At 50.2% G+C, this 26,088-nt stretch overlaps 1 protein-coding gene and 1 long non-coding RNA gene across 2 annotated transcripts; both read right to left on the reverse strand.

Moving 5' to 3' along the window:
* Nucleotides 1-2,698: 2,698 nt before the first annotated feature.
* LOC144169977 (uncharacterized) lies at nt 2,699-5,429 on the reverse strand. The gene is made up of 3 exons (XR_013322548.1): nt 4,970-5,429; nt 4,244-4,427; nt 2,699-3,119 (listed from the first exon to the last, which is right to left on the reverse strand). It is a non-coding gene; the product is annotated as an uncharacterized LOC144169977 (long non-coding RNA).
* Nucleotides 5,430-5,864: 435 nt separating this feature from the next.
* Nucleotides 5,865-13,160, reverse strand: LOC144159214 (uncharacterized). The gene is made up of 2 exons (XM_077690575.1): nt 12,880-13,160; nt 5,865-6,016 (listed from the first exon to the last, which is right to left on the reverse strand). The coding sequence occupies exons 1-2, from the start codon at nt 13,043-13,045 to the stop codon at nt 5,865-5,867; spliced, it is 318 nt and encodes a 105-aa protein (XP_077546701.1). The 5' UTR covers nt 13,046-13,160.
* Nucleotides 13,161-26,088: the final 12,928 nt, after the last annotated feature.

A 26,088-nucleotide genomic window follows, 5' to 3' on the forward strand; every position in this document is an offset into this window, starting at 1 on the left:
GACGCTTTCATGTGGTGGCGTCAGTTGTGGGCATGGCTGGTGACCGTGTCTCTCGAGTATGCTACCACCGACTTGGCGTTGAACGAACTTCACGGCGCAGGTGTTTTCATCTCGGCAAATGTGCATATCTGGTGTATCGGTGCGGGCAATTGTTTTTGGTGCAACAGACGTCGATAAGGGTCACAGACATACTGCGGGCCAACATTTTAGCCTGAATAAACTCCAGTCCTATCGCAGCAAGCTCCTTCTGATATGAAATAAATGAATGAATGAACAAACATGGGAAAACTACCAAGTTTTCTTTGGGAGTACAGATATCCGTCATGCCAGTCATGTTATTCACATGCAACCATTCAAAAATCCTGGATGTTTCTGAGGGGTAACAGTTGTGTCCTGGCGCAGGTGCCATCCACACCCCTGGTGAAGTAGTGGCGCTGCCTCAGTTCCTATTATTTCACGGCAGAACATGTGCTACAAAAAGGTTGCATAAAATGCGTTCACAGGGGTGAGGTAGTTCGGCAGTCGGTGCTCTTTAGATCTATGTCTATTTACAGCAAGGACTTCATCTTTTGTGCCTGTATCCCAACTAGCTCAGTAACAAACTTTTCAGAAGACATTTTTACGCAATTCTATGGCATAGTGTATCTGACACTACAGTTATTTAAATATCAACCTCCAAGTTACCACGAAGTATGTGGATGAGCCTATCCAGTTGGATTAGGCAGCATGTTGCGAGGCAAGTCACCGTGGGCTGGTGAAGCGCTAATAAATTGACTTGCTCCGTGAAGCTCTTAGGCAAGCTCAGATAAAGAACAGAAGGCTGCACTCGTCACGCCTGCACACCAAGAAGAAGCAAGAGTGTACTCCTTGAAACATTTGCGTATAATGCAGTTAGCATGTTAACACTAGCGTCAGCTTTGCTTGTGCATTAGTACACAATAGTTTTATGTTCTAATCAGTCTAGGGGATATCCTTGTCGCCAGTTTGCCTGCAGCGGCCTCCTTGGCGCTTACATGGCAGGCGGCGGTTTCTCTGAAAGAACATCACACTCACGTACTGATTGGGAGACTTGCAAATTGATGACCGAGCCCCAGGGGCCGATTTTCTTCTCTTCCTTCTGCACACACTGCCCATGGTGCCATCACACCGGCTTGCCTGGTAATGCGGGAAATTGTGGCAGGCTGACTTTTGCTTTTGCAGTTCTTGTGATACATCTTAATCTGTTGGTCGCACAGGTGACAGTGGATACCCCCTGGAGCCATGGCTCGTACCCCAGTGCCTGGTGACCACGCAGCGAGGACTCCAGCAGCCAGATTTAACACCGCTCATGCGTCAGTGCGGTCGGTTGTGGAGCGCTGCATAGGGCTGTTGAAAGCTAGGTTTCGGGGCCTGCAAAGGTACCGGACACTGCACTATGCACCTATCACGGCATCGACCATTGTAGCAGCATGTGCAGTGCTCCACAACCTCTGCTTGCACTATGAGTGCCCCGAACCCCGACACCACTGGGGATTACGAGGAAGGCACCAGCGATGAGGAAAGTACCGATGACGAGCAAGTTGCCAATGCTGAGGAACGAGGAGGGCCAGCAGGAATGGCACGATGTGGCAGGGAACAACGGGAGCAGTTGCTCTGCAGATTCTGATGTAGCCGCAACTCGTACTAGGCTCTCGGTGTGGTTGCTCCGTCTTCGGCACAACCAAGTGGTGCTGGGGAATGGTGTTGGTGTGGCTGCTCCGTCTTGAGCACGGCCAAGTGGCGCTGGGGAACGGTGTTGGTGTGGCTGTCCACCTTCGGCATGACCAAGTGGTGCTGGGGAATGGTGGTGCTGCTCCGTCTTCAGCACGCCATTGATGTTGGGGAACAGTGTTGGTGTGGCTGCTCCATCTTCGGCACGACCAAGTTTTCTGGGGAATGGTGTTGCTTATTCGGCTTCAGCACGGCCAAGTGGTTCTGGGGAACGGTGTTGCTTATCCGTCTTCAGCACGGCCAAGTGTTGTTGGGGAACAGTGTTGGTGTGGCTGCTCCATCTTCGGCACGAGCAAGTGGTGCTGGGGAATGGTGGTGCTGCTCCGTCTTCAGCACAGCCAAGTGGTGCTGGGGAACGGTGTTGGTTTGGCTGCTCCACCTTCGGCACGACCAAGTAGTGCTGGGGAACGGTGTTGGTGTGGCTACTCCGTCTTCAGCACGGCCAAGTGGTGCTGGGGAACGGTGTTGGTGTGGCTGCTCCACCTTCGGCATGGCCAAGTGGTGCTGGGGAACGGTGGTGCTGCCCTGTCTTCAGCACGGCCATTGATGTTGGGGAACAGTGTTGGTGTGGCTCCTCCACCTTCGGCACGACCAAGTGGTGCTGGGGAACTGTGTTGGTGTGGCTGCTCCGTCTTCAGCACGACCAAGTGGTGCTGGGGAACGGGTGTTGGTGTGGCTGCTCCGTATTCAGCACGGCCAAGTGGTGCTGGAGAACTTTGTTGGTGTGGCTGCTCCATCTTTGGCACGACCAAGTGGTGCTGGGGAACGGTGTTGGTGTGGCTGCTCCATCTTCGGCACGACCAAGTTGTTCTGGGGAACGGTGTTGCTTATCCGTCTTAAGCACGGCCAAGTGGTTCTGGGGAACGGTGTTGCTTATCCGTCTTCAACGCGGCCAAGTAATGCTTCGGCCTTGAGAGTAAATAAATAAATAAATAAGTGTTGTTGGGGAATAATGTTGGTGTGGCTGCTCCATCTTCGGCACGACCAAGTGGTGCTGGGGAATGGTGGTGGTGTGGCTGCTCCACCTTCGGCACGACCAAGTGGTGCTGGGGAACGGTGTTGGTGTGGCTGCTCCGTCTTCAGCACGGCCAAGTGGTGCTGGGGAACGGTGTTGGTGTGGCTGCTCCACCTTCGGCATGGCCAAGTGGTGCTGGGGAACGGTGGTGCTGCCCTGTGTTCAGCACGGCCATTGATGTTGGGGAACGGTGTTGGTGTGGCTGCTCCACCTTCGGCACGACTAAGTGGTGCTGGGGAATGGTGATGCTGGTCCGTCTTCGGCACGGCCAAGTATTGGTGCCTTGGTCTGTGTGCGTTATCAAGGTCCAGTGGAATGACGTGGGCTGTAGCCGCAGGCGTCACTCAGTCTCCACCTAAAAGTACAAAAAATAATTTGTTAGGCGCAAGATAGTTGGTGTCTCCTATTAATGCGAGAGCAAGCAGAGGTTTAATCAGCATGATCAGCTTTGCTATGGTATCCTTACTTTTGATAAAGGTAGACTATAAAAATACCAATGTGTCGACATTTTGGGTCACGTTCAAGCTCCCAACGTGGTCAAAAATTACCCCTAAGCCCTTCGCTACTGTACGCCTGATGGCCCAGATCTAGCTTGGCACGTGCAACTCCTCTAATTGTTTAACTATGTGACATTGCTTTGCAAGGTCTGTAGTTTGTGATTCCCCTGCCTGTGTTGCATGTGAAAGCTAATAAATGGGATATATGGTCCAATTTCGGCTACGAGAACTTTTTTTTTGGGGGGGGGGTGATATCCAAATGGGCCAGGTTTACCTATTGCACCACCTACAGCACTGCAGATAGAATGCAATAATATACTCCTAGGTTGAGGTTGCTCCGAACGCGGCAGTGTCTGCCGCAAAGTCCACATGCCAAGTCTAGCAATGAAAATTTACGTTTGTGCCATACCTTTTCAGCAACATGTGCAGTGTGATGCCCTATGGGAGGCACACTCACATTACATGGCTTTCACTTCTACATATATTCCAGTTTTTCTTGAATGGGCTTCCAATGCGTAGTTACAGATTAGTTTTCTTCAGTTTATGTAAATGTGGAGATACTTTCTTTGCAGGCATGTGCAATGCAAGATACGGTGGGTGAAGGTTCTTTCCACGCACTTTCCTACAAGTTGTAACTTTGCTTCGAACTGTTTGGCATGTTAGTGAAGTGCTATCACGCTACAGATGAGGATTTATCAAAAGACAATGAATCTACTATGCCATAAAAATAGTGATCTCCTGTTAAGGCTAATGAAGTGTATCATAACTGAGTTAATGCTAACGAGATTCTATTGTATTCTGCACAAAATGTAGGCCTGAATGGTGCTAGCGACCTGCACACATTCTGTCATGCGATGATGGTTCACAAATTTATCACCTAGCTACTTGGGGTCTTGCATTCATAATATTGCCAATTTATAAATGTCCTAGGCAGGGCAGCACTCGTCCTGTGCCTTAGCATTCACACAAGCACCTTTCTTACCATTGCGGGTGCTACTTGTTTGCGGTGGCTGCCTGCTGTCCCGTAGCTCTTGCAGCATTTGCTGTAGCACCAGCGTCTGCTGCGCTTGAGCATCAGCGAGACGCTCTTGCGCTTGGGCCAGGCATTCCTGAGTACCGGCCAACAGCTCAATGGCCCGCGCGAGCTGGTCACTCCGCACCGCCTCCTGTTCAGGAACAGAAAAGAACAACTTAAAACAGAGGAGAGGCATCAGAGTTCTGTTATTTTGAACATCAATATTACTTTGCGTAGCTCACAGAAATTTGTCAGTTTTTTGTCCCATTGTTCATTTTTATAAAGCGCGAAGCAAGAACAACGAAACTAGCACATGATTTTTCACGCGGTATAATAGAAGGCACTTGTTTTTCCACAGTTTCAAAGCTCCAGTTTTGCCATTAACCTGCACGGGAATGAAATAGCATCCTGTGAGGCGTTCTACGTTGTAAATGATATGTTCGCTATTTAACTCAGCACAAAAAGCCCAACTGCGGAAAAGTGATGTGAAATCGCGTATTTCATCGCCTGTACCTTTAGTGTCAGTGGGGCTGCCATTTGCCTCCCTGTGCGTGCTTTCCTGTTACATTTCTATGTTTACGTGACACCTAAGGCATGTTCATACTTAAAAACTAATGTCACAACATTTTGCTGTGCCCAGTTGCGCCCTTGTGAACACAACATGCGTCTATTATAAAATGTTGGGTACGCAACTGCTTCATGGTGCCGCTGAAGTGCCGCCCTGCACTCTTCCTCGGCAGCAAGCCGCTGGCGCTGGATCGAAATCAAGTGCCGTTGGTCTGCTGCCAAGGTGGTCGCAACATCGTGCAGGCTCTCCACCAAGCGTGTTGTCCTTACACCACCATGGCGGTTTGCTACAGCCCGAGGAACGGGTCTGCGGCGGCGTGGCGGCGTGAAGCGGTGCGATGGCGTGCGGAGCTGTGGTGGCAGCCCACGGTTCGGTGGAGTCCGTGGCGAGGGTGTTGATGCCTGCCTGCTGCTTGTCGGTGAACTTGGTGAAGGCAGCCACCGTGTCCGGCTGGTGCTAGGTTGCTTCAGGGCTGCAAATGAAAAACTGTGCATTTGTGGTGTGTGCTCCCACAGTCATTCATGTACTAAAATTTGTGAACACAGTTATCCCAACCCGTAAAAAAAGTGGTTTTGAAAAGTTCCATCGCCCGCAAAAGTATGAAGTGCTCCTGGCTTCCAAACATTTCCTTACGTGAACTTTGATTAGTCTTCATGGTTGCAAGTCGGCAAGCACTACTGCTGAAATTCTGTTTATTGAAAGGTTACTTTCGTGCCTTAGTGGTACCGATAGTTTTTGAATGGAGCTTTGCCAGTTTAAAAAGGAGGTGTCCCCACGAGCATGAGTTTAGGCTGGCCTGGCGCAATGTACAGAATAAGTGTAATATATAGAAGTGCAATGTGCGATAAAGGATAAGGGCGGAATTCAGACTGCCTTTGACTCACCCATAGGAAATGGTAATTTATTTTGCGAAATGTAACTTGCATACATGCACGGTCACTATGCTGCTGCCTGTGAAACAGCACTGTCATCACTGAGTAGATCTCTAGCACCAAGAAAAACTGTAGCAACATGAAGCATTTAGCATGCTTCATTTGGGGGTATTACATACGTGAAGCCCTCACCTGGCGACGCTGGTGGGGAAAGAGGCGGGTCCAGGCTTGGCACATAATTGTGGTAAGCCAGCGCCTGGCAGCCAGCCTGTGGGGACACTTGGGGTGGCGGGTGGACAGCTTTACAACAAAGTGACCTGAGTTAGGGCATGTACTGTAATGTGTGTCTCTAATCGAGACACTAATGTCTACCTCTCGTCATAGGTCGGCAAAACAGAAAGAACTCACTCAAACTCAATCACAATTTTTTTTATTCACGCTGTACTCAATCAAACTCAGACTCAAAAAGCTGGTCTGTTCACAAAATCACTCGTACTCACTCATCAAATACTCATTTGTAATCATACTCACTTGTACTCAAACTCATTTGTCCTCACGAGTATTCGTACTCAATCTGTACTCATGAGTACTCACCCAGTACTCATGAGTACTCAATCTGTACTCATGAGTACTCAATCTTCTTTACTCATGAGTACTACTCATTCTGCAATCATGAGTACTACTCATTCTGCAATCACGAGTACTACTCATTCTGCAATCATGAGTACTACTCATTATGCACTCATAGTAGTCAATCTGTACTCATGAGTACTTAATTTGTATTACTCACGAATAATCAACTTATCTGCACTGTTAGCTAGGTCGTATCTCGAATGAAAGACTAAATAGAAAAAAATAAAATGTTTAATTGATTACAAAAACACAGGATCGGGCTCAGGGGAGCTCGGGGCTTGTCGCTGTGGCCGTGGCCGTAAACTGCTGTTTTCTGCGTGTCTTCGGGTGGCAGCTTTTGTCGTCCGTTTTCGTTTCCAGGCGCGCTGATACTCTCCTAATCGTGCTCCAAATCAGAATTGTGCCTTCCCCCAGGCACAATGAAGCGTTTCTGTAGATTAACGTCCGTTCGTATCGAGATCACTGTCCGCTTATTCACAGATGCTCGATGCTGGCGTTTGTTTTTTGTTGTTCCGGACACTAGAAACTTCATTAGGAGGGTGTTCGTCTCATTGAGCTTCGGTGAATTTCAAATCTGCTTTCTTTTATTGTGTGTGTGCCATGGGATTCACTTCGTCAAACCTGAACTTGACAGTGTTTACGGCGTTGCGTTAGTCGCGCCGCTTCCGTCGGCGAGAGAGAGTTGTGTTCGTGTAACTCGTCGCGTGCTTGATGCATGCGGGGGCGTAGACGTCCGGTGGCGAGCTGCGCTGTGTAGGGATGGCATAGTTCGGCGTGTTGAGGACGTTGCTTGAATTGACGTGTGCGTTGCGTATGATGCGGGAGCCGATTGGCTTTTCGTTTAGTGTGCGGTAGCGTGGCGTTTTCGTAGGGTGGCATGGCTGATCGGTCAAAGTCATTGCGGCTCTGTGCTCGCAGTTGCCGTGGTTGTTTCGGAAGTGAAACCATTGTGGTGGGGAAGCGGGGGTAGTTCGTGCCGTCCGTTCGGTCCCACATTCCTTGGCGTCGCAAGCGTGACTTCATTGTTAGGGCATTCGATGCCTTCGTCTGGATCGGGTTCATTTGTTGTCGTTTTTGTTGTGTCCGTGTCGTCGCTCAAGCCCTCGTCTTTTGCCCGTTGTTTCGAGAATGCTATTATCGCTATATCTCCCATACAAGCAGGCTCCGTTCGTCCCGAGTCCGCTTGCTCGCGGTTGCGTCCTCTTGTACGAAATAGTGTTTATCGTCTGAGTCTCGGTCGGAGCGCGGATGCCGGGGATCTTGTTCGTTCTGGCTCGGACATGCCGCATGCGCTGGCCGTGTCGTTGCTCGTCGACGGACCTACCTGCACGAGTGTGATGTCGTTCGTCCGCTGGACTCGGGCTCAAGCAGCGGGTGTCGGAGAGCTCGTACGTTCCGGTAGGGTTGAACCGCGTGCGCTGGGTCTTTTGTTGCTTGTGGCCACGTGATTTCTGAGGTTGTAACATTCGCTGGCCAAGTCGGGATAGCAGCAGCGCGAGCGGAGGATGTCGCGAATAGCAGTTTCTTCTGTGTGTGCTGGCTTGGTGGCGTTCCATGCGCTGTGCATTTCGTTCGCCGTGGTCAGCTCGACTGGTTCAAGTTGGATGTCGTTCGTCACCTCTGGTGCGTTTCGTGCGCTGTGCGCCTCGTTTTATCTAGGACACTCCCCTATAATTGGTGTGCGGTCGTTCGGCACGTATGGTGCATTTCGGGCGCCGTGCGTCTTGCTCGCTTGTCGGGGCCATATCTAAAAATCCGGATGCGATGTCGTTGGTTGCGTGGACCGGCGCCGGGACAGCACGAAAGAGGAACGGGCGAAAGAGGAACGGACGACACTGCAATACCTCGCGCTACGCAGCGCGAAGTTGCAAGTTTCACGGCGCAACCGCCACAAGTACTCCCTCCCTGATGTGTTTACCTCTTGGCTAAGGCTTGCGTGTTCGCCGATCCACACGGCGGACCAAAACGATTATTTGGACCGCGGTCCGCGCATCCCGTGATAAGACGTCACCAGTTCGCGCGCCGCCGTTGGACCGCGCAGGACCGCGGCCTTCGCGGTCCAAATATTCGCCGAGGCTTTTCGGCCCGCAGTCTCGACGGCGGACCACGACATCATAACAGCGGCCGCGTCGCGTGGGCGGAGCCGCATCCAGTTGCGCCAATAGAGAATAGCGCGGGCAGCGCGGCTGTTTCGAAGCGCTCGAAGGAGCCTGTCAATCACCCGCGGTTGGATAAGCGACGGGCTAGGCTTACAATCGCGACGCATACTTCATTCGCGCTTTTTCTTGAGTCCTGACTCTTACTAGTACGATGTTAGCTATGATTATCACTTTGTTTCACGCATGTGGACCTCAATTTAGGGAAGAGTTCGGTTCCAGCGAGCGGTGACGAGCCGTATGCAGACCGGATCGCCCCGCCGTCGCCGCTCGTCGTGTCGCCTTCATGCGAACGACGGCGGCGGCTGCGTGAGCACGCCCGCCCGGCTTGCATGCGAGTGGCCGTTATTGTGGGGATGAAAGGTTTCGTGCAGGCTCGTGCTTTACAACATGTTGTCGCGGCCAAGCGGCGCCTGTGTTCACCCTTCTGGCTTGTGAGTTCAGACGGTCGGCCATTCGCAGTCCGCTCAGCCGGCCCGCCGTGTGGATGCGCTCTGCTTTGGATCCGACCGCGGCGGACCGTGACGTCTCATCACGTGACCGATTGGACGGCGGACTCGGTCCGTCGTGTGTTCGGGACGCAGGGAAAGGCGTCAGGGTGGCGCTTCGCTTCTTTCTTTCTCTCCAGGGATGCTATCACGGTGCCAGGAAAGGAGCTGAGGGCAACAGGCAATGGGATGCCTCTCATTGGTCGATGGCGTGGGTTAACCGAGGTCAGCAAAACAAACAAACAAAAAAGCGGATTTTTCGCCGCCTTGTGCCACCGGTTGCACACTCTTTCTTTGTACTGTCACGCTCGCGCTCCCGGTGCCGGCGCGCCAACGAGGCGGCTCAGCGAAGAGGGAAAAAAAAAATCGCCCTTCAGATGCATTTCTGACTCCGTGCTCTGGTATTTATTTTTTTTCTTAGTTTCATGACGTACAGTTCCCGCAATAGCTCGAAAGCGCGGCAACGTTTAGTCGTTGTGTGTTCCATTGCACATATAAATAATGCACTGTCGACGCCCGTAGCGTCAGAAAGCGCACGGCTGTTAGCCAAGCTTGTATGGCTACGGTTCCGTGTATAATTCATGTCTGTAAATAAGAACTCCCGAGACTCCATGTGTCTTCGAAGCGAGCGGGGTTGTAGCCTGAGACTTTCACTTTCATATCACTTTCGTATTTATGTCTGGGTTCAAATATCCCTGTTTTATTTTTGTTGAACAAAGCTGATAAATAGGAAGCATGGTACCAGCTTTAGTAGCGAGGGAATATTTTGCCAATATGAAGCCCTCGATTAAGGATTCTTTTAACTTTTGGCCCAGCGGCTGAATCGCGGGGCAGTTGGCCAGTTGTAGAGAGGGCACATTATGTACATAAAGCTACTTAACGGTGACCCCAGTAGCTCCCATGTATACAGCGGGGCGTGATATTAAGTTGCAATAATAAATTATCTTTATGACAGACACAGACAGACAGACTGACAGGCCAACATTGTCCCGCTCAAGTGGCCAAAGAAAGGCTATCGTCTTTAAAACCAGCTGGAAAGAGACGCTGCCGCCACTGTTCCGCATTCAGCGAACATTGCGCAACCGTACCCCTCGCAAGCGCCTTCAGCCCGCAATGTAACAGATAAACAGAAAGACGAAAACCGGCTACCGCGCGAAAAGCCAAAGAGGGAAGTCCCCCCGCGAGAAAGGGACAGGACAGGGGCGCTACGCGTCGTTGTGTCTATTTCCGTTAACAGCATGGTCAAAACCCCCACGGGTCTGACCTTAATCACTTATTTTTGTGTGCGTGTGTGTGCGGTTAACCAGAGCGCCCGACACAAATTTGCTGCACCTGGCGACACGCCGACGGTGGGCCCGATTCGCGCCTCGGTCAAACAGCTCGCGGCAGACGTGCCGCGACTTGGCGGCACACAGCACCGCCGAGTCTACTCTCCTTTTCCCATCGAGACGGCCGCCCCAAATCATGCCTGGGACGACCGGCCCGAAAAAGACATGCAGCAAGTAGACCCTGGAGACGGCGCCGCTGAGTAGCCTTCCCTTTCTTGTCGTGGCTCGGCTGACGCAATCCCTTCGCTTTCAAGCTGCGGCCAGTGATAGTCCTGATTGGAAAGATTCGAACTGCACGCGGCTGCGGCGGAACCCCGGGGGATAAAACCAGCCCTGAAGCAGCGGCTGTGCAGCGGCATTTCATTGGAGGCACTGAGTTGAGAAGTGCTATCGCCTTTGTGCGAGCCATGTAACACTCTTGCTACCTTTGTATATAGTGTATATAAATGCAGCTTAAAATCGCTGTCGGCTCGACAACTTCATCGCTCTGCTCTGCGCCGCGTCGATGACGGACTGAGCAGGGCAACGTCGCAACAGTGGTGACTGAGCAGGAATGGCCCAGTCCAAACAGTGTGCGTGTGTGTTCGGGGGGGGGGGGGGGGGGCGTGGAGGGGGGTATCGCTCGCAGTCGAGGGCCGCAGGGCACCCAGTTGCTGCCGGTGCTTGGCAGCCGTTCCAGCAGTGTCGAACTGCGCTGCCGTGCTTCGTGCACTCGAGAACAAAGTTTGCAGACGCGTTTTTTGGAGGCGTGATAGCTTGCACTGACGTCACTGTATTGCCGTGTTGGTTGGTTGGTTGCACCGTGGAAATCTGCAGCTCTTATCTCGAGCAGTGCGGATGAAGCTGACAGCGATCGATCAAAAAAAGCGGTGGCGTCGTTATGTGCAATCCACATGTTTTACGAGATGTTCCAAGACGTGAGCTTAAGCGACAATCCCAGCGTCTGGCGTTGGCGTTCATCACTTCAAAACGATTCCTTCACGAGGCCTCCCACAGTGCGAGCTTAAACTCGACACTAGCTGCTAGCGAGGGGTGTGCGCCCGCCTGTAAACAGTAGTGAAGGGTAGGGGAATAACAACCACCGAAATTCATCATCATCGTCAGCGTCGTCATTACACGGTGGCATAAACGAGAAGCGGCGAATGGGGTTGCCACTCGAAAGTAAAGCCATTCGAAAGCAAAACGCTCCTCCAGCGGCAAGATGCCAGAGCTCTGCGACAAAATATGTGAGGCTAAACAAGGCGTCTCACGCGTTCAACTGGATATTATGATGTCCGATTCACAACTCACAAACGTACTTAGGTGTACCCGGATATTTTATTTCCATTGCTGGGGCAAATTCCACCGCCGCGGTTGCACGGTGGGGCTGTATGCTCACTTGTAAATGGCACTACACGAGACCATATTACTAGCGAACCTGAGCAAAATGTTTCAAAACGGGAACCTAATAAAACCATATGAGCGCACGTACATCAGCCAAATTGTCGCTTCAATACACACAGCGAAATGGTGCGGACAATTTCGGTGAGACAAACGTTACAAACCACGTAGTCGGTTTGACGCGAGTTACGTAAACTAACTGCGACTGTTGAAATGAGCGGTTCGGTTCACAAAACGACTACACAGCGCGACATGCGTCTACGGAAACTTCTGAAAACCGAAAAAGAGGGATTTCAGTACGCCTAATGCGTCCATTGTTAGCAGCCTCCACCACCTCTCCCCTAAAACAACTGGAAGGGAGCACGCGCAATGAAGCCGCCATGCGTGCACAGGCCGCGTCAACAAAAATAACTGCGGCAGTCAACAAGTGCCGTAGAAGAGCAACTGCGGCCGCGTTTCCCGCCGGGCCCTCACCCCCTCGTTTTTCCCTCTTCACCGTGACCCCTTTGCAAGCGACCGCCGCGAAACGCTTACAGCGCCAAACATGGACCGGGAAAGGGGGGAGGTGCAGTTTTCGTTGTCTAATTTTGACATCCTTGACAGTTAAGCTGCACAGCGGCACTGCTAATGTTTGCGACTCGTACACGCGCGTCCAAGCTCGAGCTCGTGATAAAACTTGTTCGCAGTACTGTACTCACGAGTGCACATAATCAATAGTGCAAGCGGTCGCAAAACCAGTATTCATGAGTATTGTACTCATGAGTACTGTGTACTCATGAGTACTATGTACTCATGAGTACTGTGTATTCACGAATACTGTGTACTCATGAGTACTGTGTACTCATGAGTACTCATGAGTACTATGTACTCATGAGTATGAGTACTGTGTACTCATGAGTACTGTGTACTCATGAGTACTCATACTCATTAGTACTCAAACTCGTGAGTACTCGTACTCATGAATGCTGTACTCATGAGTACTCATACTCATGAGTAGTGTACTCATGAGTACTGTACTCACGAGTAGTTGACTTACCCCTGTACTCACTCGTCATCATACTCACTTTTTTTTTCTGGGTGTGTACTCACTCATCATCGTACTCACTCGTGAGTTTGAGTACAAATGAGTACAAATGAGTGTACTCACGAGTGAGTACGCCGACCTATGCCTCTCGTACCTGGTGGGTGATCGGGCGATGAGCTGCCCGCAGCAGTGTTCTCATCCTGCAGCACTTGCGAGGAGCCCTGAGAGGAGCCCTGGGCTGCTGACATGCTGCCGAGCCTGGCTCGTATGGCCGCCTGCGGGTGAAAATGATTTGTGGTGTATGCTGCAAGCCTCGGCATTTTTATTAAGGCATGGGTGTCATGCTTACGCGAAGCGGACACCTTTGATGCTTATCGGGTGATAGTTATGACAAATGTCTTAGTTTTCAGGCAAGTTGCTGCAGTCAATGCAGCAGCTTTCGTGCCCCTCCCTTCATACAAGCATCACTTTTTGGCATATGAGGCAACTGCTCTTGTTTATGCAGGATGACCTCTATATGCATTAAAAAATCGATTGTCTATTACAGCTTGTTTTTCTCCTCTGCATGATGCAATATTGTACATGTGATTTCACAATGGAAGATGAACTCCCCACCCAATCACAGTAAAAGCAATCAGTGGTCAGAGCATTTTCCACCCTTGAATGGCAAAACATAGAAAAGGTCACCGGTGGGACCACCAACATTAGCTTCCAGCTTGACAATATAAAGTGTAACATACAATCCCAGGACATTTTTCTGCCTAAAATGCCTTGCCAACCTTTCAATGTCCACCAAAAAAATGATAGGGAATTTCCCTCATGTGAGATATATTTCCAGGAGCATGGCAGGCCATGAGTACTTCACCATGATTGCCAAATGTGGCACTTTCATTCAGTTTTTTTTTTCATTGTTTAGGCAGCTACGGTTCCATAATCTCAGCCTGAATGCATGCTTCTATTCATTTCAACATTTTGCTACTTGCCTGGGTGACAGAGAAGGCACCAGGTCCACGACGTGCCGGGAATGAGGGGCCACCGCCACCCACCACTGACTCGAAGCCAGCGATGTTGACGACACGGACAGTGTCGTCGTCCAAACCGTTTAGCATGCGGGACTGCCCCGCACCTGTGACCCTGTCATGGAAAAGAAACATTGGCATGTTTAGAAATTGTTAAGCATTAATATTACGGACAGGGGCACGCACATATCTTGCATGCGCACAGAAACGTAGTTTGGCAAAACTTTCTTGGTCATAGCAAAAGTAATAGGTCCCAACGAATTAAGTGGACTAACTTAAACGTTCTCATGTGACCAAGTTCTTTTATGACAATAACAGAGGCTCTTTGCCGAATTTCTGGCATGAAACGTTTGTCTTGTTCAAAAGTTAAACTTGCGTTTTGAATTCTGTGCGACCTATGAACCTTTGGCATGGCCTAGAAACTTTTGACAGACTGTAGTTAAGCGCACGCATCCCTATTACTACTGGGGCACCGTAGACGCGCGTGAATGCGTAAATTTGATTCGCGTGAACGGTAAGAGCGGCATTTGCGGAGTACTTCTTAGTTTGTCACACCTGAAATCGGCGACGGCCTTCACTGCTTCAGCTCGTGCCGCAGCCACACGATGACTCCACAAACGCCGCCAGTTTTCCACCGAGCGGCTGCCTGGCCCTTCCCTGTTGAGGAGCCTCGTCAGGAAGTGCCACCACTGGGTCCTCAATTCGGGCCTCAGCTCGCTGGCCTCCCTACCGAGAAGTGGCTGCTCGGTCATGAAGTTGAGCATAAGCTCCCACTGCTGTGGGCTTATGCGGGGCCCGTACGGACCGCGCTGCCTCAATGTACAGTGATGATCTCGCTAAGGGTGAACACGGGAGCGCGTGGCCTCCGGTACTGTCAGAGCAGCCTACCGTGCCCAGCGCGAAACATCACGCATGCGCTGTGCATGCCGAGCGAGACTATACTTTCAGCGCGCGCACAGCGTCATCGGAGCGTCTGCGCGTCGTCTGCTATGTTTATCGCGCGTGTAGCGGTGGAGCCATCAGCCACAGAATGAATGAGTGCAAACTAGAATCCACATGAAAAATGTTTCCGTGTGAGCGGTAATTCGTTTTTTAGCTCCAATACAATGGTTTCGGCACAGCAGCGTAACTCGCCCACTTGTTTCAAAGAGACTCAATCAAAAGATCACGCAGATTTTACAGCACTTTATTTTTGCAAGTGCTTACAAAAAGTCTTAAATGCACATGGAAGCACGCAATTCAAGGCTTCCAAGGTGGTCACACAAAGTGGGCGCAGGCGCTATGACCTTCATTCAATATACAGGAGAAAACTGTCACCCTTTAGCTTTTTATTTTTGGGCGTTTTCATGCAAGAATCCAGTAGTCGCGGATCAAAGCAAGGTACCATAAGTAGACGAGACGCAACATTGGCGGTGAGATGTTGGAGTGGCGCCCCCTGGCTCTGACGTCGGCTTAGGGATTCGCGCCGCTGTCGTCTGCTACACTCCGCTTGTGAGGGGCAACAGTGCCTGGGGCTAGAAATCGCCCGCTTCGTTGCTGTAGTGCGTTAAAAAGCGTATTTCTAGCGACTCAGTTATTTTGCCAGCTTCTGACGCATCTGAATAATTTTAAGCTGTATCCCCCACAAGTTTGCAACACACGAAGAGATAGAGAACAACTTCCTTCAGAGTATCGGTCAGAAGATTGTGTGTAACTCGTCCTTTCTTGCTTATTCGCGAGGATCAGCGATCAGAGCATCTCGATAAGTATTCAAAATGCGTAGGCTTCCCTGCAGTATTTTTGAGGTGCTCCTATGAAGACTGAACAGTCTAATACTACGTACCAAGCAGCGGCCTCTACATGCTCATCGCACAGCAGGAAATAAAGCGGCTTTCTTCTGTTTCTTTCGTTGTTGTCTTGTATCGGATTAATGTTTCTTGCTTTTTTTTCTGCCCAACGCATTAATTTTTCTGCGCCGTCACCAACTTCTTATTAGGAGGTTTCGGGATGTTTGGGAGCCTCACAAAGGTCGTGTGGATATTTCCTTCATTTTGTATGGCATACATTCCCTTCTTCACAAATTAGCTTTCATTACGGCTGCGTGCAAGAAGGTGCATATCCGCAGCGTGCTTTGTTTATTCACATGCAAATACAATGAGAAGGTTTGTGCTACGCCACCGCGATCGCTCCCTAAACAACGTGGTCCACAGTACTCGAAGGCGGCTTTTGTGCTCCGAATTTCTATCCTAATTATATCGTTATCATAACGAACTGACTCTCAACTCGAACAATGATGACATGATTACAGTGTTGAAGGCATGATATACTCGCTAAATAACGTAATAAATAGTATACCTGCATATATTACAAGACTCGAAATCGAAGAAGAATTCCAAGTAGCTCTTTATTGCTTTTCAACCCTTCCAGGCGCAAAAGAACAAATCCTATTCTACTCGGAATGGTGTTCTATGATTTGAAGAAAATTACTTTTACTCTCTTCTCCTGGACTGAGGACCCGGCTCACTAACCAGATCGATTTAATTGTTAAACAAAGTTTTCCCCTCCTCCCCTTGCACCTCCTCCTCCTCTTGAGTGCAGTTTTCCTATAACGCATATCCGAATATCGGGAAGATATGGCTGTGCAAAATGTTCCGAAATATCCCTCCAGGTCTTAACAAACATATATGTGTTACTATAAATTTAACGAAGACGTGACTCGTTTTGCTCAATAAACCTCCATACTGGTTACATGCCTGGTATAGAATCAGCACGCGCGTATATACAGACTGGGTTATTTGGAACTCAACCTACAGTTTTTGCAGTCTATAGTGCATGTCGGCAAACTTTCATGCCTTGACAACGTAAAGTGATGTGACAAAACGCGTTGGAGCGTTCGGCAAGGTTGCAAAAACTGTTTTACCTTACATATGATTACCGGGAATCGTGATGCCTTCTGCCAAAGCCGACAGCCCTGAAGGCCTAGAATTTGTTTTTTTTTTTCCATTTTCGCTGTTTTCGGTTATTAGCAGCTGACTGTTCCTTTTGTTCGAATGCTAACATGAGCAGCTGACGCCTAGCTCCGACTCTTCGCGCTCCTCACAGGACCGGCTTCGCAAGGAATGGGGTGGCGCCGGCAATGTTTCTCCCGTAGCGGTATCCAAAACTATACTTTAATTGACACCATGAGCTAGTGTATGTGATTTTAAGCCTATTATTATGATAAAAAGTTACCCACACGCCAATTCTGGTGCGGACAAGCATCCGACGTTGACAGAGCGCAAAGAAACAGCAGGGAGAGCGATCCTGAGTGAAGCAGACGACAAATGCGAGAATCCCTAAGCTGACGTCACGGAGGCGCGCTTCGCAGCGCCGCCTGTGTTCGCGCTCACCGCCAATAGCAGACGACGAGCAGACGCTCCGATGACGCGATGCGCGCGCTGAAAGCAAAATATCGCTCGGCCCACGCAGCGCATGCGTGATGGTTCGCGCTGGGCACGCTAGGCTGCTCTGATAGTACCGGCGGCCACGCGCTCCCGTGCTCACTTTTAGCGAAATCACCACTGTACCACTCGTCGAGGGTTCGTCCATTGCGCAAGTGAAGCACGTGGGTTTGAAGCAGACGATACAGCTTGGTGATGACGATGGTGACAAGGATAACAAAGTTACGTCCTTCAAAAACATATTTGAAATGCTAAATAAAATAAAACTCGCGCATTTTTTTACAATACTTTCAACATTTTACAATCACTGTCAAACCTTTTTATTTAAAAAAAAGTTTTTGTTTTGTATGGTTACCAGATGAGCATGCTATCGACTAATTTTGACCAAACAACTGTGTTTTTTAATACGTTTCAGCACTCACCTTTATTTTTTTAATATGCCTCAGCTGTTTTGTTTCCATGCAGTTATAAAATTACTCACCTGTAATAAAACTTTTATAAACGACACGTCAAATTACACTACATGTCGTCAGAGCTCTATGTGCAATACGTCACTAATTGCTTACGTCGTGCTTACGCAAAAAAACATGGCCAAATTTCCGGCAATTTGTGCAGTCGAGAATAGGGCCCCAAGAAGGTGAATTTCTTTCCCCGAGAGAGCAACAGAAGGAGCGCGGACGCAATCATGTTTCCGGGTGTGCATTTCCCAGGCTTCTCTAATCTCGACTTGAAATTTCAGCTTGAACAAAAAAACGATAGGACTTAGGAAGGAAACACGGACACAGTGCTTCCTAAGTCCTATCGTTTTTTTTTTTTTTTTGTTCAAGCTGAAATTTCAAGTCGATATGGAAAACCAACTCGCCCAAACCCAAGCAATTCTCTAATCTCTCGTCGCATCCGGTTCCGGTATCGCGCCAGCACGTGGCTTTTCTCAAACAAAGGCGAGCAGCCTGGGCAACTGGCAACGTGTACAGCGAGTGTGGTACCCGTGGCGTTTCTTACGTCGCACACGTGCTCCCGAAGACGATCGTTGAGGCATCGCCCCGTTTGTCCCACGTATGACCGCTTACAAGACAGTGGTATCTCGTAGATAACCTCCCCCTGGCATTGGACGTAGGGCTTCGCATGTTTCTTTGCGCATTTTTTCGTCGCTGGTCTCTCACTGTTTGTTTACATTGCGGCAAGAGCTACTTAATTTGTCAATAGCAGAAAACACGAGATCAACACCCGACCGCCCTACTATTTTCTAAAGCCTGTGGCTCACCCCATGGATGTAAGGGATCACGGCTATCTTCTTTCTCTCTCTGGATGGAGGCTCCTGTTTCGTGGGTGGTTTTCTCAGTCCTTTCAAGATTTTGTAGCCCACGCCACAAACCAGCGAATCAGGGAAGCCAGCCCTTCGCCAACGGCTTGTTTTGGCGTCAAGACTGCTCTGGATTCGATGATGACAGGACCTTGACAACGAGTTTTGTAATGCTGAAGTAGCAACTCCTCGCTTTACAAGCTTCGAGTGCACCGACGTGAATGGCATGAAACCCTTTTGATTTCGCGGTGCATAGCTCCAACACAGGTGCTTGGCATTCAGGAACAACCTGATATCTAAAAACTGTAGTTCGTCATCAATGGGCACCTCCTTTGTTAGCACGAAGTCGCTAAGGTTATGGGCAAACAATCTCATAATGCTATCAACATCGCTCACCTGTTCTTTCGCAGGCACCTTGTACAGGACGAGGAAGTCGTCGAGGAAGCGAAACACTTAGCACCGCGCTGTCCTTCAAAGCCGCATCTAAAGCACTGCTAACGCGGGTTTTACTCGGCGCCGCTCCGGTGCTCCTCCTCGCCACCACCGACCCCTTTTTACAACGGTTATCAGAACGGTTATTCCCCTCGCCACCACCGATGCCTCTTTCACAAGTTGTGCAGTCTTCTGACAGCGGCCGTAGCGTCATTATCAGATGATTGCGGAGAAACAACAGCAGCGCGAATGGGTGGAAAAAAATTGGGCCCATCTCCCCACGAGGGGGGACTCGAGTAAATGCGTCGCGTATGGGGGTGGGTGTATTGCGTTAACGTTAGTGTTTGGGGGGTGGTGGTGCGGTGGTAGTGCACGCCGCTAGCACGCCGCTATCACGTGCACACCTGTTACTCAGCACGCCTAGCGCGGGGTACAGGTGCGCATGCGCGCGCAGACACGCTCCTCACGCACCGCTGCACCTGTTGAAAGCGAGAAGGGTACGGGGGAGAAACGCGCACCTGCGCCTCGACGCGACGCGCATGCGCAGTGAGAGCGTGTAGACGCCCATCTCCCATCTCCCCGCGAGGGGCACTCGAGTAAATGCGTCGCATAGGGGGTGGGTGTATTACGTTAACGTTTAGTGTTTGGGGAGTTGGTGGTAGTGAATGCGTTGTATCAGTAGCTTCTTGACGTAGTTTGAATGAGTCAAGGATATGAGGCGCGTTCGTAGCCTCCCATTCTGTGTCGGTTTTGTGGCCCAGTGGGAAGAGCACCATGTACCTCGCATTCCGCCCACAGGGTCGTGGGATCGAAACCAGGCGCCGATAACTAATATTTCTTTTATAGTGTAGGGGGAGGGGTGCGGACGGACAACAACGCTGCACCTGTTGTTGAGAGCGAGGAGGGTACGGGGGAGAGACGCGCACCTGCGCCTCGCAGTGACGCGCATGCGCAGTGAGCGTGTGGATGCCGCCGCCGACGGTCGAGGGACATCGTGCGACTAAGAAACGCTACGTGTTTAAAACGCCCAAAAACCGCCGCCACCGCTGCCGCCGAGAATGTAGCCGCGACCGTTGCCGCCTCAAATTCCACCTCGCCCACGGTCCCCGCCGTGTGAAAGCAACTTGCCCCGTTGAAACGGCGGCGTCAGCGCATAATTCTTCTTTAGCTTGAAAGCCATTCCGAGCGACACTGTCGCGTCAGCGGCCCTCGTTGACCAGCTCGTCATAGTTCTTCTTTTGGAATAATAATACTAGATATTAGTCTGCCCGCATATAAAGTCTTTCTCTCTCCCTTCGCCGGTGTATTTCATGCCTAATTAGGCGCCCATCCCCGGTTCCCGGTGTCGGCGTGCACGGGTAAGGGGGGGGGGGGGAGAGTGAGAGAAGTGCATGCATGCATGCATGCATGCACAGGAGGCCATAATGCCACTGCCGATGACGTGCCCGCTGTGGTGGCGGGAGATTTAAACATGGGAGCCTCGTCCTGTCAGCTGCCCTCCGCAATCGAGCTGTTTTTGTCTGGGTTGGTGTGTTGCCCAGAAAATAAGATGCCTACGATTGGGCAGCGAAAGGGGCACTCACGTGTGTGTCCGCTAAAATTAAGGTGGAGGCATTCGAGGTGTTAACTCGCTATGGTACGGACGCATGTCACTCGCTGGGAGGAAAAATAGCGGAAACTGAAGAAGCATCAGCCAAAATAGAAGCGTGAATAGGCGGAAAACAAAGGAAAGCCGCTGCTGCCGCGGTTGCCACATCAAGTTCCAGGTGGTCGAGTAGCTGCGAGTCCTTCCCAGATGAACAGCAACTGGCCCGCTTGGAACGCCGACTTGGGCCGATATCACTTGTGCACGGGTTCGGAGTGGAGGAAAGGGGGAGGGGTGGGTCACGCGGAGCTAAAGGTTTCATGCTCTTACCACGGCCGCTCGATGGAAACTAGGTCCGGCCTGCCCATTCACGCGCCGCCGATGGGCAGGCGCGTGAAATCGGAGTTGTCAGTTGCCGCCGCTACTTTCGGCGGGGGCGCCACACATCGGTGACGGCTCCCGCCGCCCTCGCTTCGGGGCGCCTACGGAATATCAACGATGATCGTTCCTTTAAACGTCGTTCACTCGCGTTCTAACACACGTATCTGGAAAATAATAACACCACAATTTACGGCAAAGATATGTCTTCAATGTCTAAGAATTTCATCTGTTTGATGGCGGTAATTCTTGTTCACTGTTTAAAAAGACGAGTGCGATGCGGCCGCTCCCGCAACCAAGTTCCCGCGATGTTCGTGAGTACATGCGACTGTACAGCATGTTACAATGCTAATTCGGTTTAAACACAGCAGCGCGTTTGTGCTGGAAAATAAAACTCCATTATTGCTGCCATTCACCATGCTAATGGAAGGACAACTTTAAAACGGCCGTGTTTTAACCTTGCCAAAGGCTCAGCAGCCCCAGGGCTGTCTCATGTTTGAATTCAGGCACGGTAATTTTACTCCGAACCAAAGGTCCCCAAATGCCGAGAAATTGTAGAAGGTCACATTTATTAGTAAACCGGATATTTACTCGTTAAACAGGGGAGTAACATGCTTGGATGCGCTGCGTACGATGCGCTGCGTACGTAGATGCGCTGCTTTGCCTGAGAGAAATACCTGTGTACTATCGGCAATGTGTTTGTGATTTGCTTTCGTTCCGTATTTCGTTTGAATCGTGGTTTGATTTCGCATGTGCGGTCGAGTTTCCCGTATGTGTGAAATCTGACGTGTGAAGTCTGATAGGCCGCTTGGGAGGATATTAATAGATTTTATAAGAACTGCTAGGCAGTGAGAACTTGTGTATTTTTGCGTGATTTTATGTTGTGTAGCATCATGAACAGAAACGAACTAGCTCAGCTTCAAGTTTTAATAATCGATACATGTTAACTTCGGGAGGGTGGAATCGGAATTAACGTGGGCAAGCAACACGGTTGGAAGGATTAATGCGGCTTGCAGCATCGCGCGTCGGCGACGGGCGAGGGCATGGAAGCGAAGAATTACGGTTGCCGCTTGTACTCGCGGTGGGGTGCCACGTATCGGCACAGGCTCCCGTTTGGGTGCGAAGAGCAGCAGCGGCGGGAATGTTGAAGCTCGCGTGAGCGCTTTGAGCTTTTCGTTTCGCAGAATTCCGCGCAGTACTGCGCGTGTAATACAGCGTACTATTGTGCTCCTGGTTATGAAATGCCCAAAACTGCTGCGTGCCGCGCTGCAAGTCGAATTCCTCGAAAACCCCGGGCGTCTGCTACCACCAGTTCCCACCAAAGAGCGACTCCGAGACGCCTGGCTGCACAACATCTCCCGTCAAGGCATCAACAAGGGCAGCCAACGGAAGCCAAGCTACAGATCGGCCGTTTGCTCGCTGCACTTCAAAGAGGATGGCTACACGGTGGGATTGAGCGCCAGTTATTGCTGCCAAGAGCTGTGTCGACAAGATTTCCTTCGTACCCAACGTACGTGCAGCCGGGAAGCCCGAAAAGGAGGAGGGCGCATGTTCGGCCGCTGCTCGAGGCGTGTGCGTCGGCATCTCAAGTACGCAATCAAGGGCAAGTGAGCACAATGGTTGCAGAAAATGAAACGATTGAACGTTCAGTTCTGGGCCTAACTGGTAATGAATAGAGAGGTCAGCCACACTTACCGAAAGATGCAGACCCAATCCTGTACGCTCTCACGGACATGCAATCATGCGGCCAACGTAATTTTGAGACTCGAGAATGCCAGACTTCGTTCTATCTGACAGGCTTTTTCGATAACACCAAGAGAAATGCCCGCCGCCTTAAAATGAAAGAAAACAGACTAAACGAAAAACTGCAAAAACTGCAAAAACGCTGCGACGAGTTTCGCGAACAAGTGAAGAAGTTCGAGGAGGATCGCGCTGTACAGGCAGTTCGACACAGCGGACAAATTTGTAAGCTCCTTTCAAACACCGTTTTCCCACACCTCGCAGGCTGTCCGCTGATGTGGTGCGCCAGCAACAGGACCCGTACCACTGTCATGAGCTGTGCGAAATGTTCTTGCAAAAGCTATTGAGGCTGCTTCTTGCCACCTGGGCTGGCGACGTTAATAGTTCTTTGGAGAATCTACTGAAGCTTTCGCGAAAACATTTCTCGCCAAAGGTTTTCCGCTTGTAAAGCTGATTGCCGGTGAACCATAGGTGAAGAGGACTTACAAATTTTCTGACAAGCCCAATAAATCCCCCTTTAAATGTTGTATTAAATTTACCTTTGATGTACCAGCTATTTATTACAGTTTAATTTACCTTCCAACTGTATATTACATTGTGCAACTAGTGTAAATCAAAGAACGACTGCCGCAGTTTTACAGCATCCCAACTGCATTCTGTACTCATTTCCGTGTTTTGGTTCCCATGTAAATAGTCCTCTTGTTGCAATAAATCAGTTCATAGTTGCGTTCGCTCTGTCCATTTCATTCGTGTGTCCTCCATAATTTTGTGTACCCTGTAACCTAACGCGCAGTCTAACAATATTTCCAAAGCAAATGTACCAATAGACCCTAAAAGGTATTAAGATTATTCCAGTTCTCTTTGAAAACGCAGTTAAAGCAAGGTGTGAAAATATCCAGTCACATTTGTCAAACTCGCATTGAGAAATGGGCGTGTACGACACAGCATGAAACGTTTATGTAATTTTTACGTACGCGCAAGTTATAAGCTGTTTTGTAATAAACAAATGCGGTTGCTCAGACTAGCTTGCCACGCCAAATATTATTCCTGAAAGCCACAGGAAAGTCTTTAGAAAGAAATCCGCCTATTGCGCTCGGCGTTAGCAATGCGCCACCTGCTAACGTCGCATGCGGCGCGCTAAAAGGAAAACAAATGTAGCGCTGTGGCTACTTCTTATATGCTAGTTAGTCCGTGACGCCTATATTGTGAGTTTCCGCCTCACGTATCACCGCATATTATTATAAATTATAAAGATGCTGACTTCGGCCGTCGGTGCAGTCATGAACAACTTACACCACATTGAAACCGTTGAAACCGTGACCGCGGCCAGCAGCCGCCGCTCTTCTTTCACCGATGATTAGCGCCACGACTGACACTGCGGCGGAAAGGGAAACTAACGCCGTCACCGCCGGAGAGGCGCGTTCGGCAGGCCGGACCTAGTTTCCATCGAGCGGCCGTGCTCTTACTGATGACATGTCCGGTCCAGCAGATGGCCGCCGCGGTAAAGAGTAACTAACAAACGCACGTGTTATCCGTTGGGATTTAAACCCGGGTCTTCACAATAGCAGCCCGATGCGTTACCGCTATGCTATTTCAGCACATTCCGAGCGGCAGAACAAAAGTTGTTGCTGTTGTTCCTTTCTTGAACGCAGTTACCCACTTTATAGATGGAACAGGAATTTGGAACTCTGAGGGGCTAATGTGCCCGCTTTAGAAAATTCAAAAGTACGAATTCGATACGTCAAAGTTGTGCAGTTTTGCTGGCCGCATTACACCTTGAGCGATGGCACACGAGTAGAACGGGTGCACTTCAACCACGCGGAACCCTGATTCCGGGGAACTGGTGGCGTGTTTCAGTCTGCTCGCTGGCGTATTTCACGCCGCAAGAAGAAAAAACGAAAGCGAAGAAACCGACGCAGACACAGTGTGGCACAAAAGAAGCCGGTCGAAGTAGTCTAACCAAAAGAGAAAGAAAGGAAAGCGAAGAAAGAGACCCAAATGTGATGTTGCAGCAAAAAAAGTATCGCCAGGATTTCGCTTTAAAAGCTCGTAATCAGGCTTAAGTGCCCGGAACACTTTTTGACCTACTGATTTAACTGATACGTTCGCATTTAAAAATTAAAACAAAATTTCTCCTTTTTTTTTCTCAATGTGTAACTCCTTTTGTTTCTATCTTATTCCTTTTTTTTCTTTTGTGTTTTATATTTACCCGTGTGTGTGTTATATGCATTGTAATGTCAACTTTCTCCGCTATCCTCCTATTCCTATGTATCCTTTCCTCCCTATACCCCCCCCCCCCCCTACACCAGCAGGCGTTTCCAGTGTCCGCCTCCTAGGCGAGACAATTTACGCCTGTTGGTGGATCTTCCTTTTCTACAGAACAATAAATACATACATACTGCGACGGCCATACCGCCTAAGACATATTAAGTATAGCCGATATTATTCCAAATGAAGGGGTTGGGAGGTTGAGGACGGGGGATGAGACCGGGATGGGGGAAGGTGGGGAGAGGAGACGTGACGGCAGGTGCTGGGGCAACCATCACTGGGGGATGGTTAATGGAAGACGACGGATTTAGTCTGTGATCTTCCATGCTCCCCCGAATGGAGCGGCGGGCCCCACGGGCTCCCCAGCCCTGCTGCGGTCTAACCGTATGCCGGGCGGTACCTCCTCTTCAAGGGCCTCTGGTCCGACGCTTTTGCCGGTGTCTTTCTCAGCCACTGCCGCCGAACGACACGTTTGATAAAAAGTTTTCCACCTCCTCCTCTTTCCCGTCCAGGCACGTGAAGATACCACGTTCCTATGGCCACAGCGACTACGTGCACGCGCCGTGTGCACGCACGAGCACTACAGTGGAAGACAAGCGTGCTCAGCTCTGATGCTGACCTTCAAAAAGCCCTCATCCATCTATCTTCGAACGTCCCCTGTTCTCAAGGCCTACGGGCCGCCGTCCGAGGAGGACAGGCCGGCATTTCTGGGATCTTTCTTAGCTCTGAAAAAAATAAATTTGTTCAGCATCGTCATGATGTAGTAGTAATAAACTATTATGAACGCGAAATCCTCAGTTGTCTCATCAAACGTGAAAAGTGACCTATAGTCGTAGACGTCGTTGTTTCAGGCAACACGAATTGTACCAAAATGGCCGCCCCTGCAAACAGAAAACAAATAAAGACACATTTGGGTTATAGTGGGATTTCAATCCATTCCGCCAGAGCACGAGGCAAGTGTCTAACCACAGCGCTAACCCAGCACCCTTGATGTATGGAACAAAACTAGCCTGGTGTGTGCCCCGTGGCAGGGAAACGCGACCTCACTAGCTTGCAACAGGTGCACGCAGAGAAGAGCTCCCTCTGTAGGGAACCTGACGCGTGAATTGCGGCCAGTCTGCCTGTCGGGGTAATTGGCGCTTGAAGACGAAGAAATGAAGGTGGTAGAATAGACGCAAACACGGTGCATCGGTGAAGTCTCATAATCGATGGCTTTCGC

Source organism: Haemaphysalis longicornis, unplaced genomic scaffold (genome assembly GCF_048455015.1).
Source record: "Haemaphysalis longicornis isolate Haplotype H1 unplaced genomic scaffold, Haemaphysalis longicornis Haplotype H1 scaffold_1, whole genome shotgun sequence".
In the NCBI taxonomy this organism is placed as follows: domain Eukaryota; kingdom Metazoa; phylum Arthropoda; class Arachnida; order Ixodida; family Ixodidae; genus Haemaphysalis; species Haemaphysalis longicornis.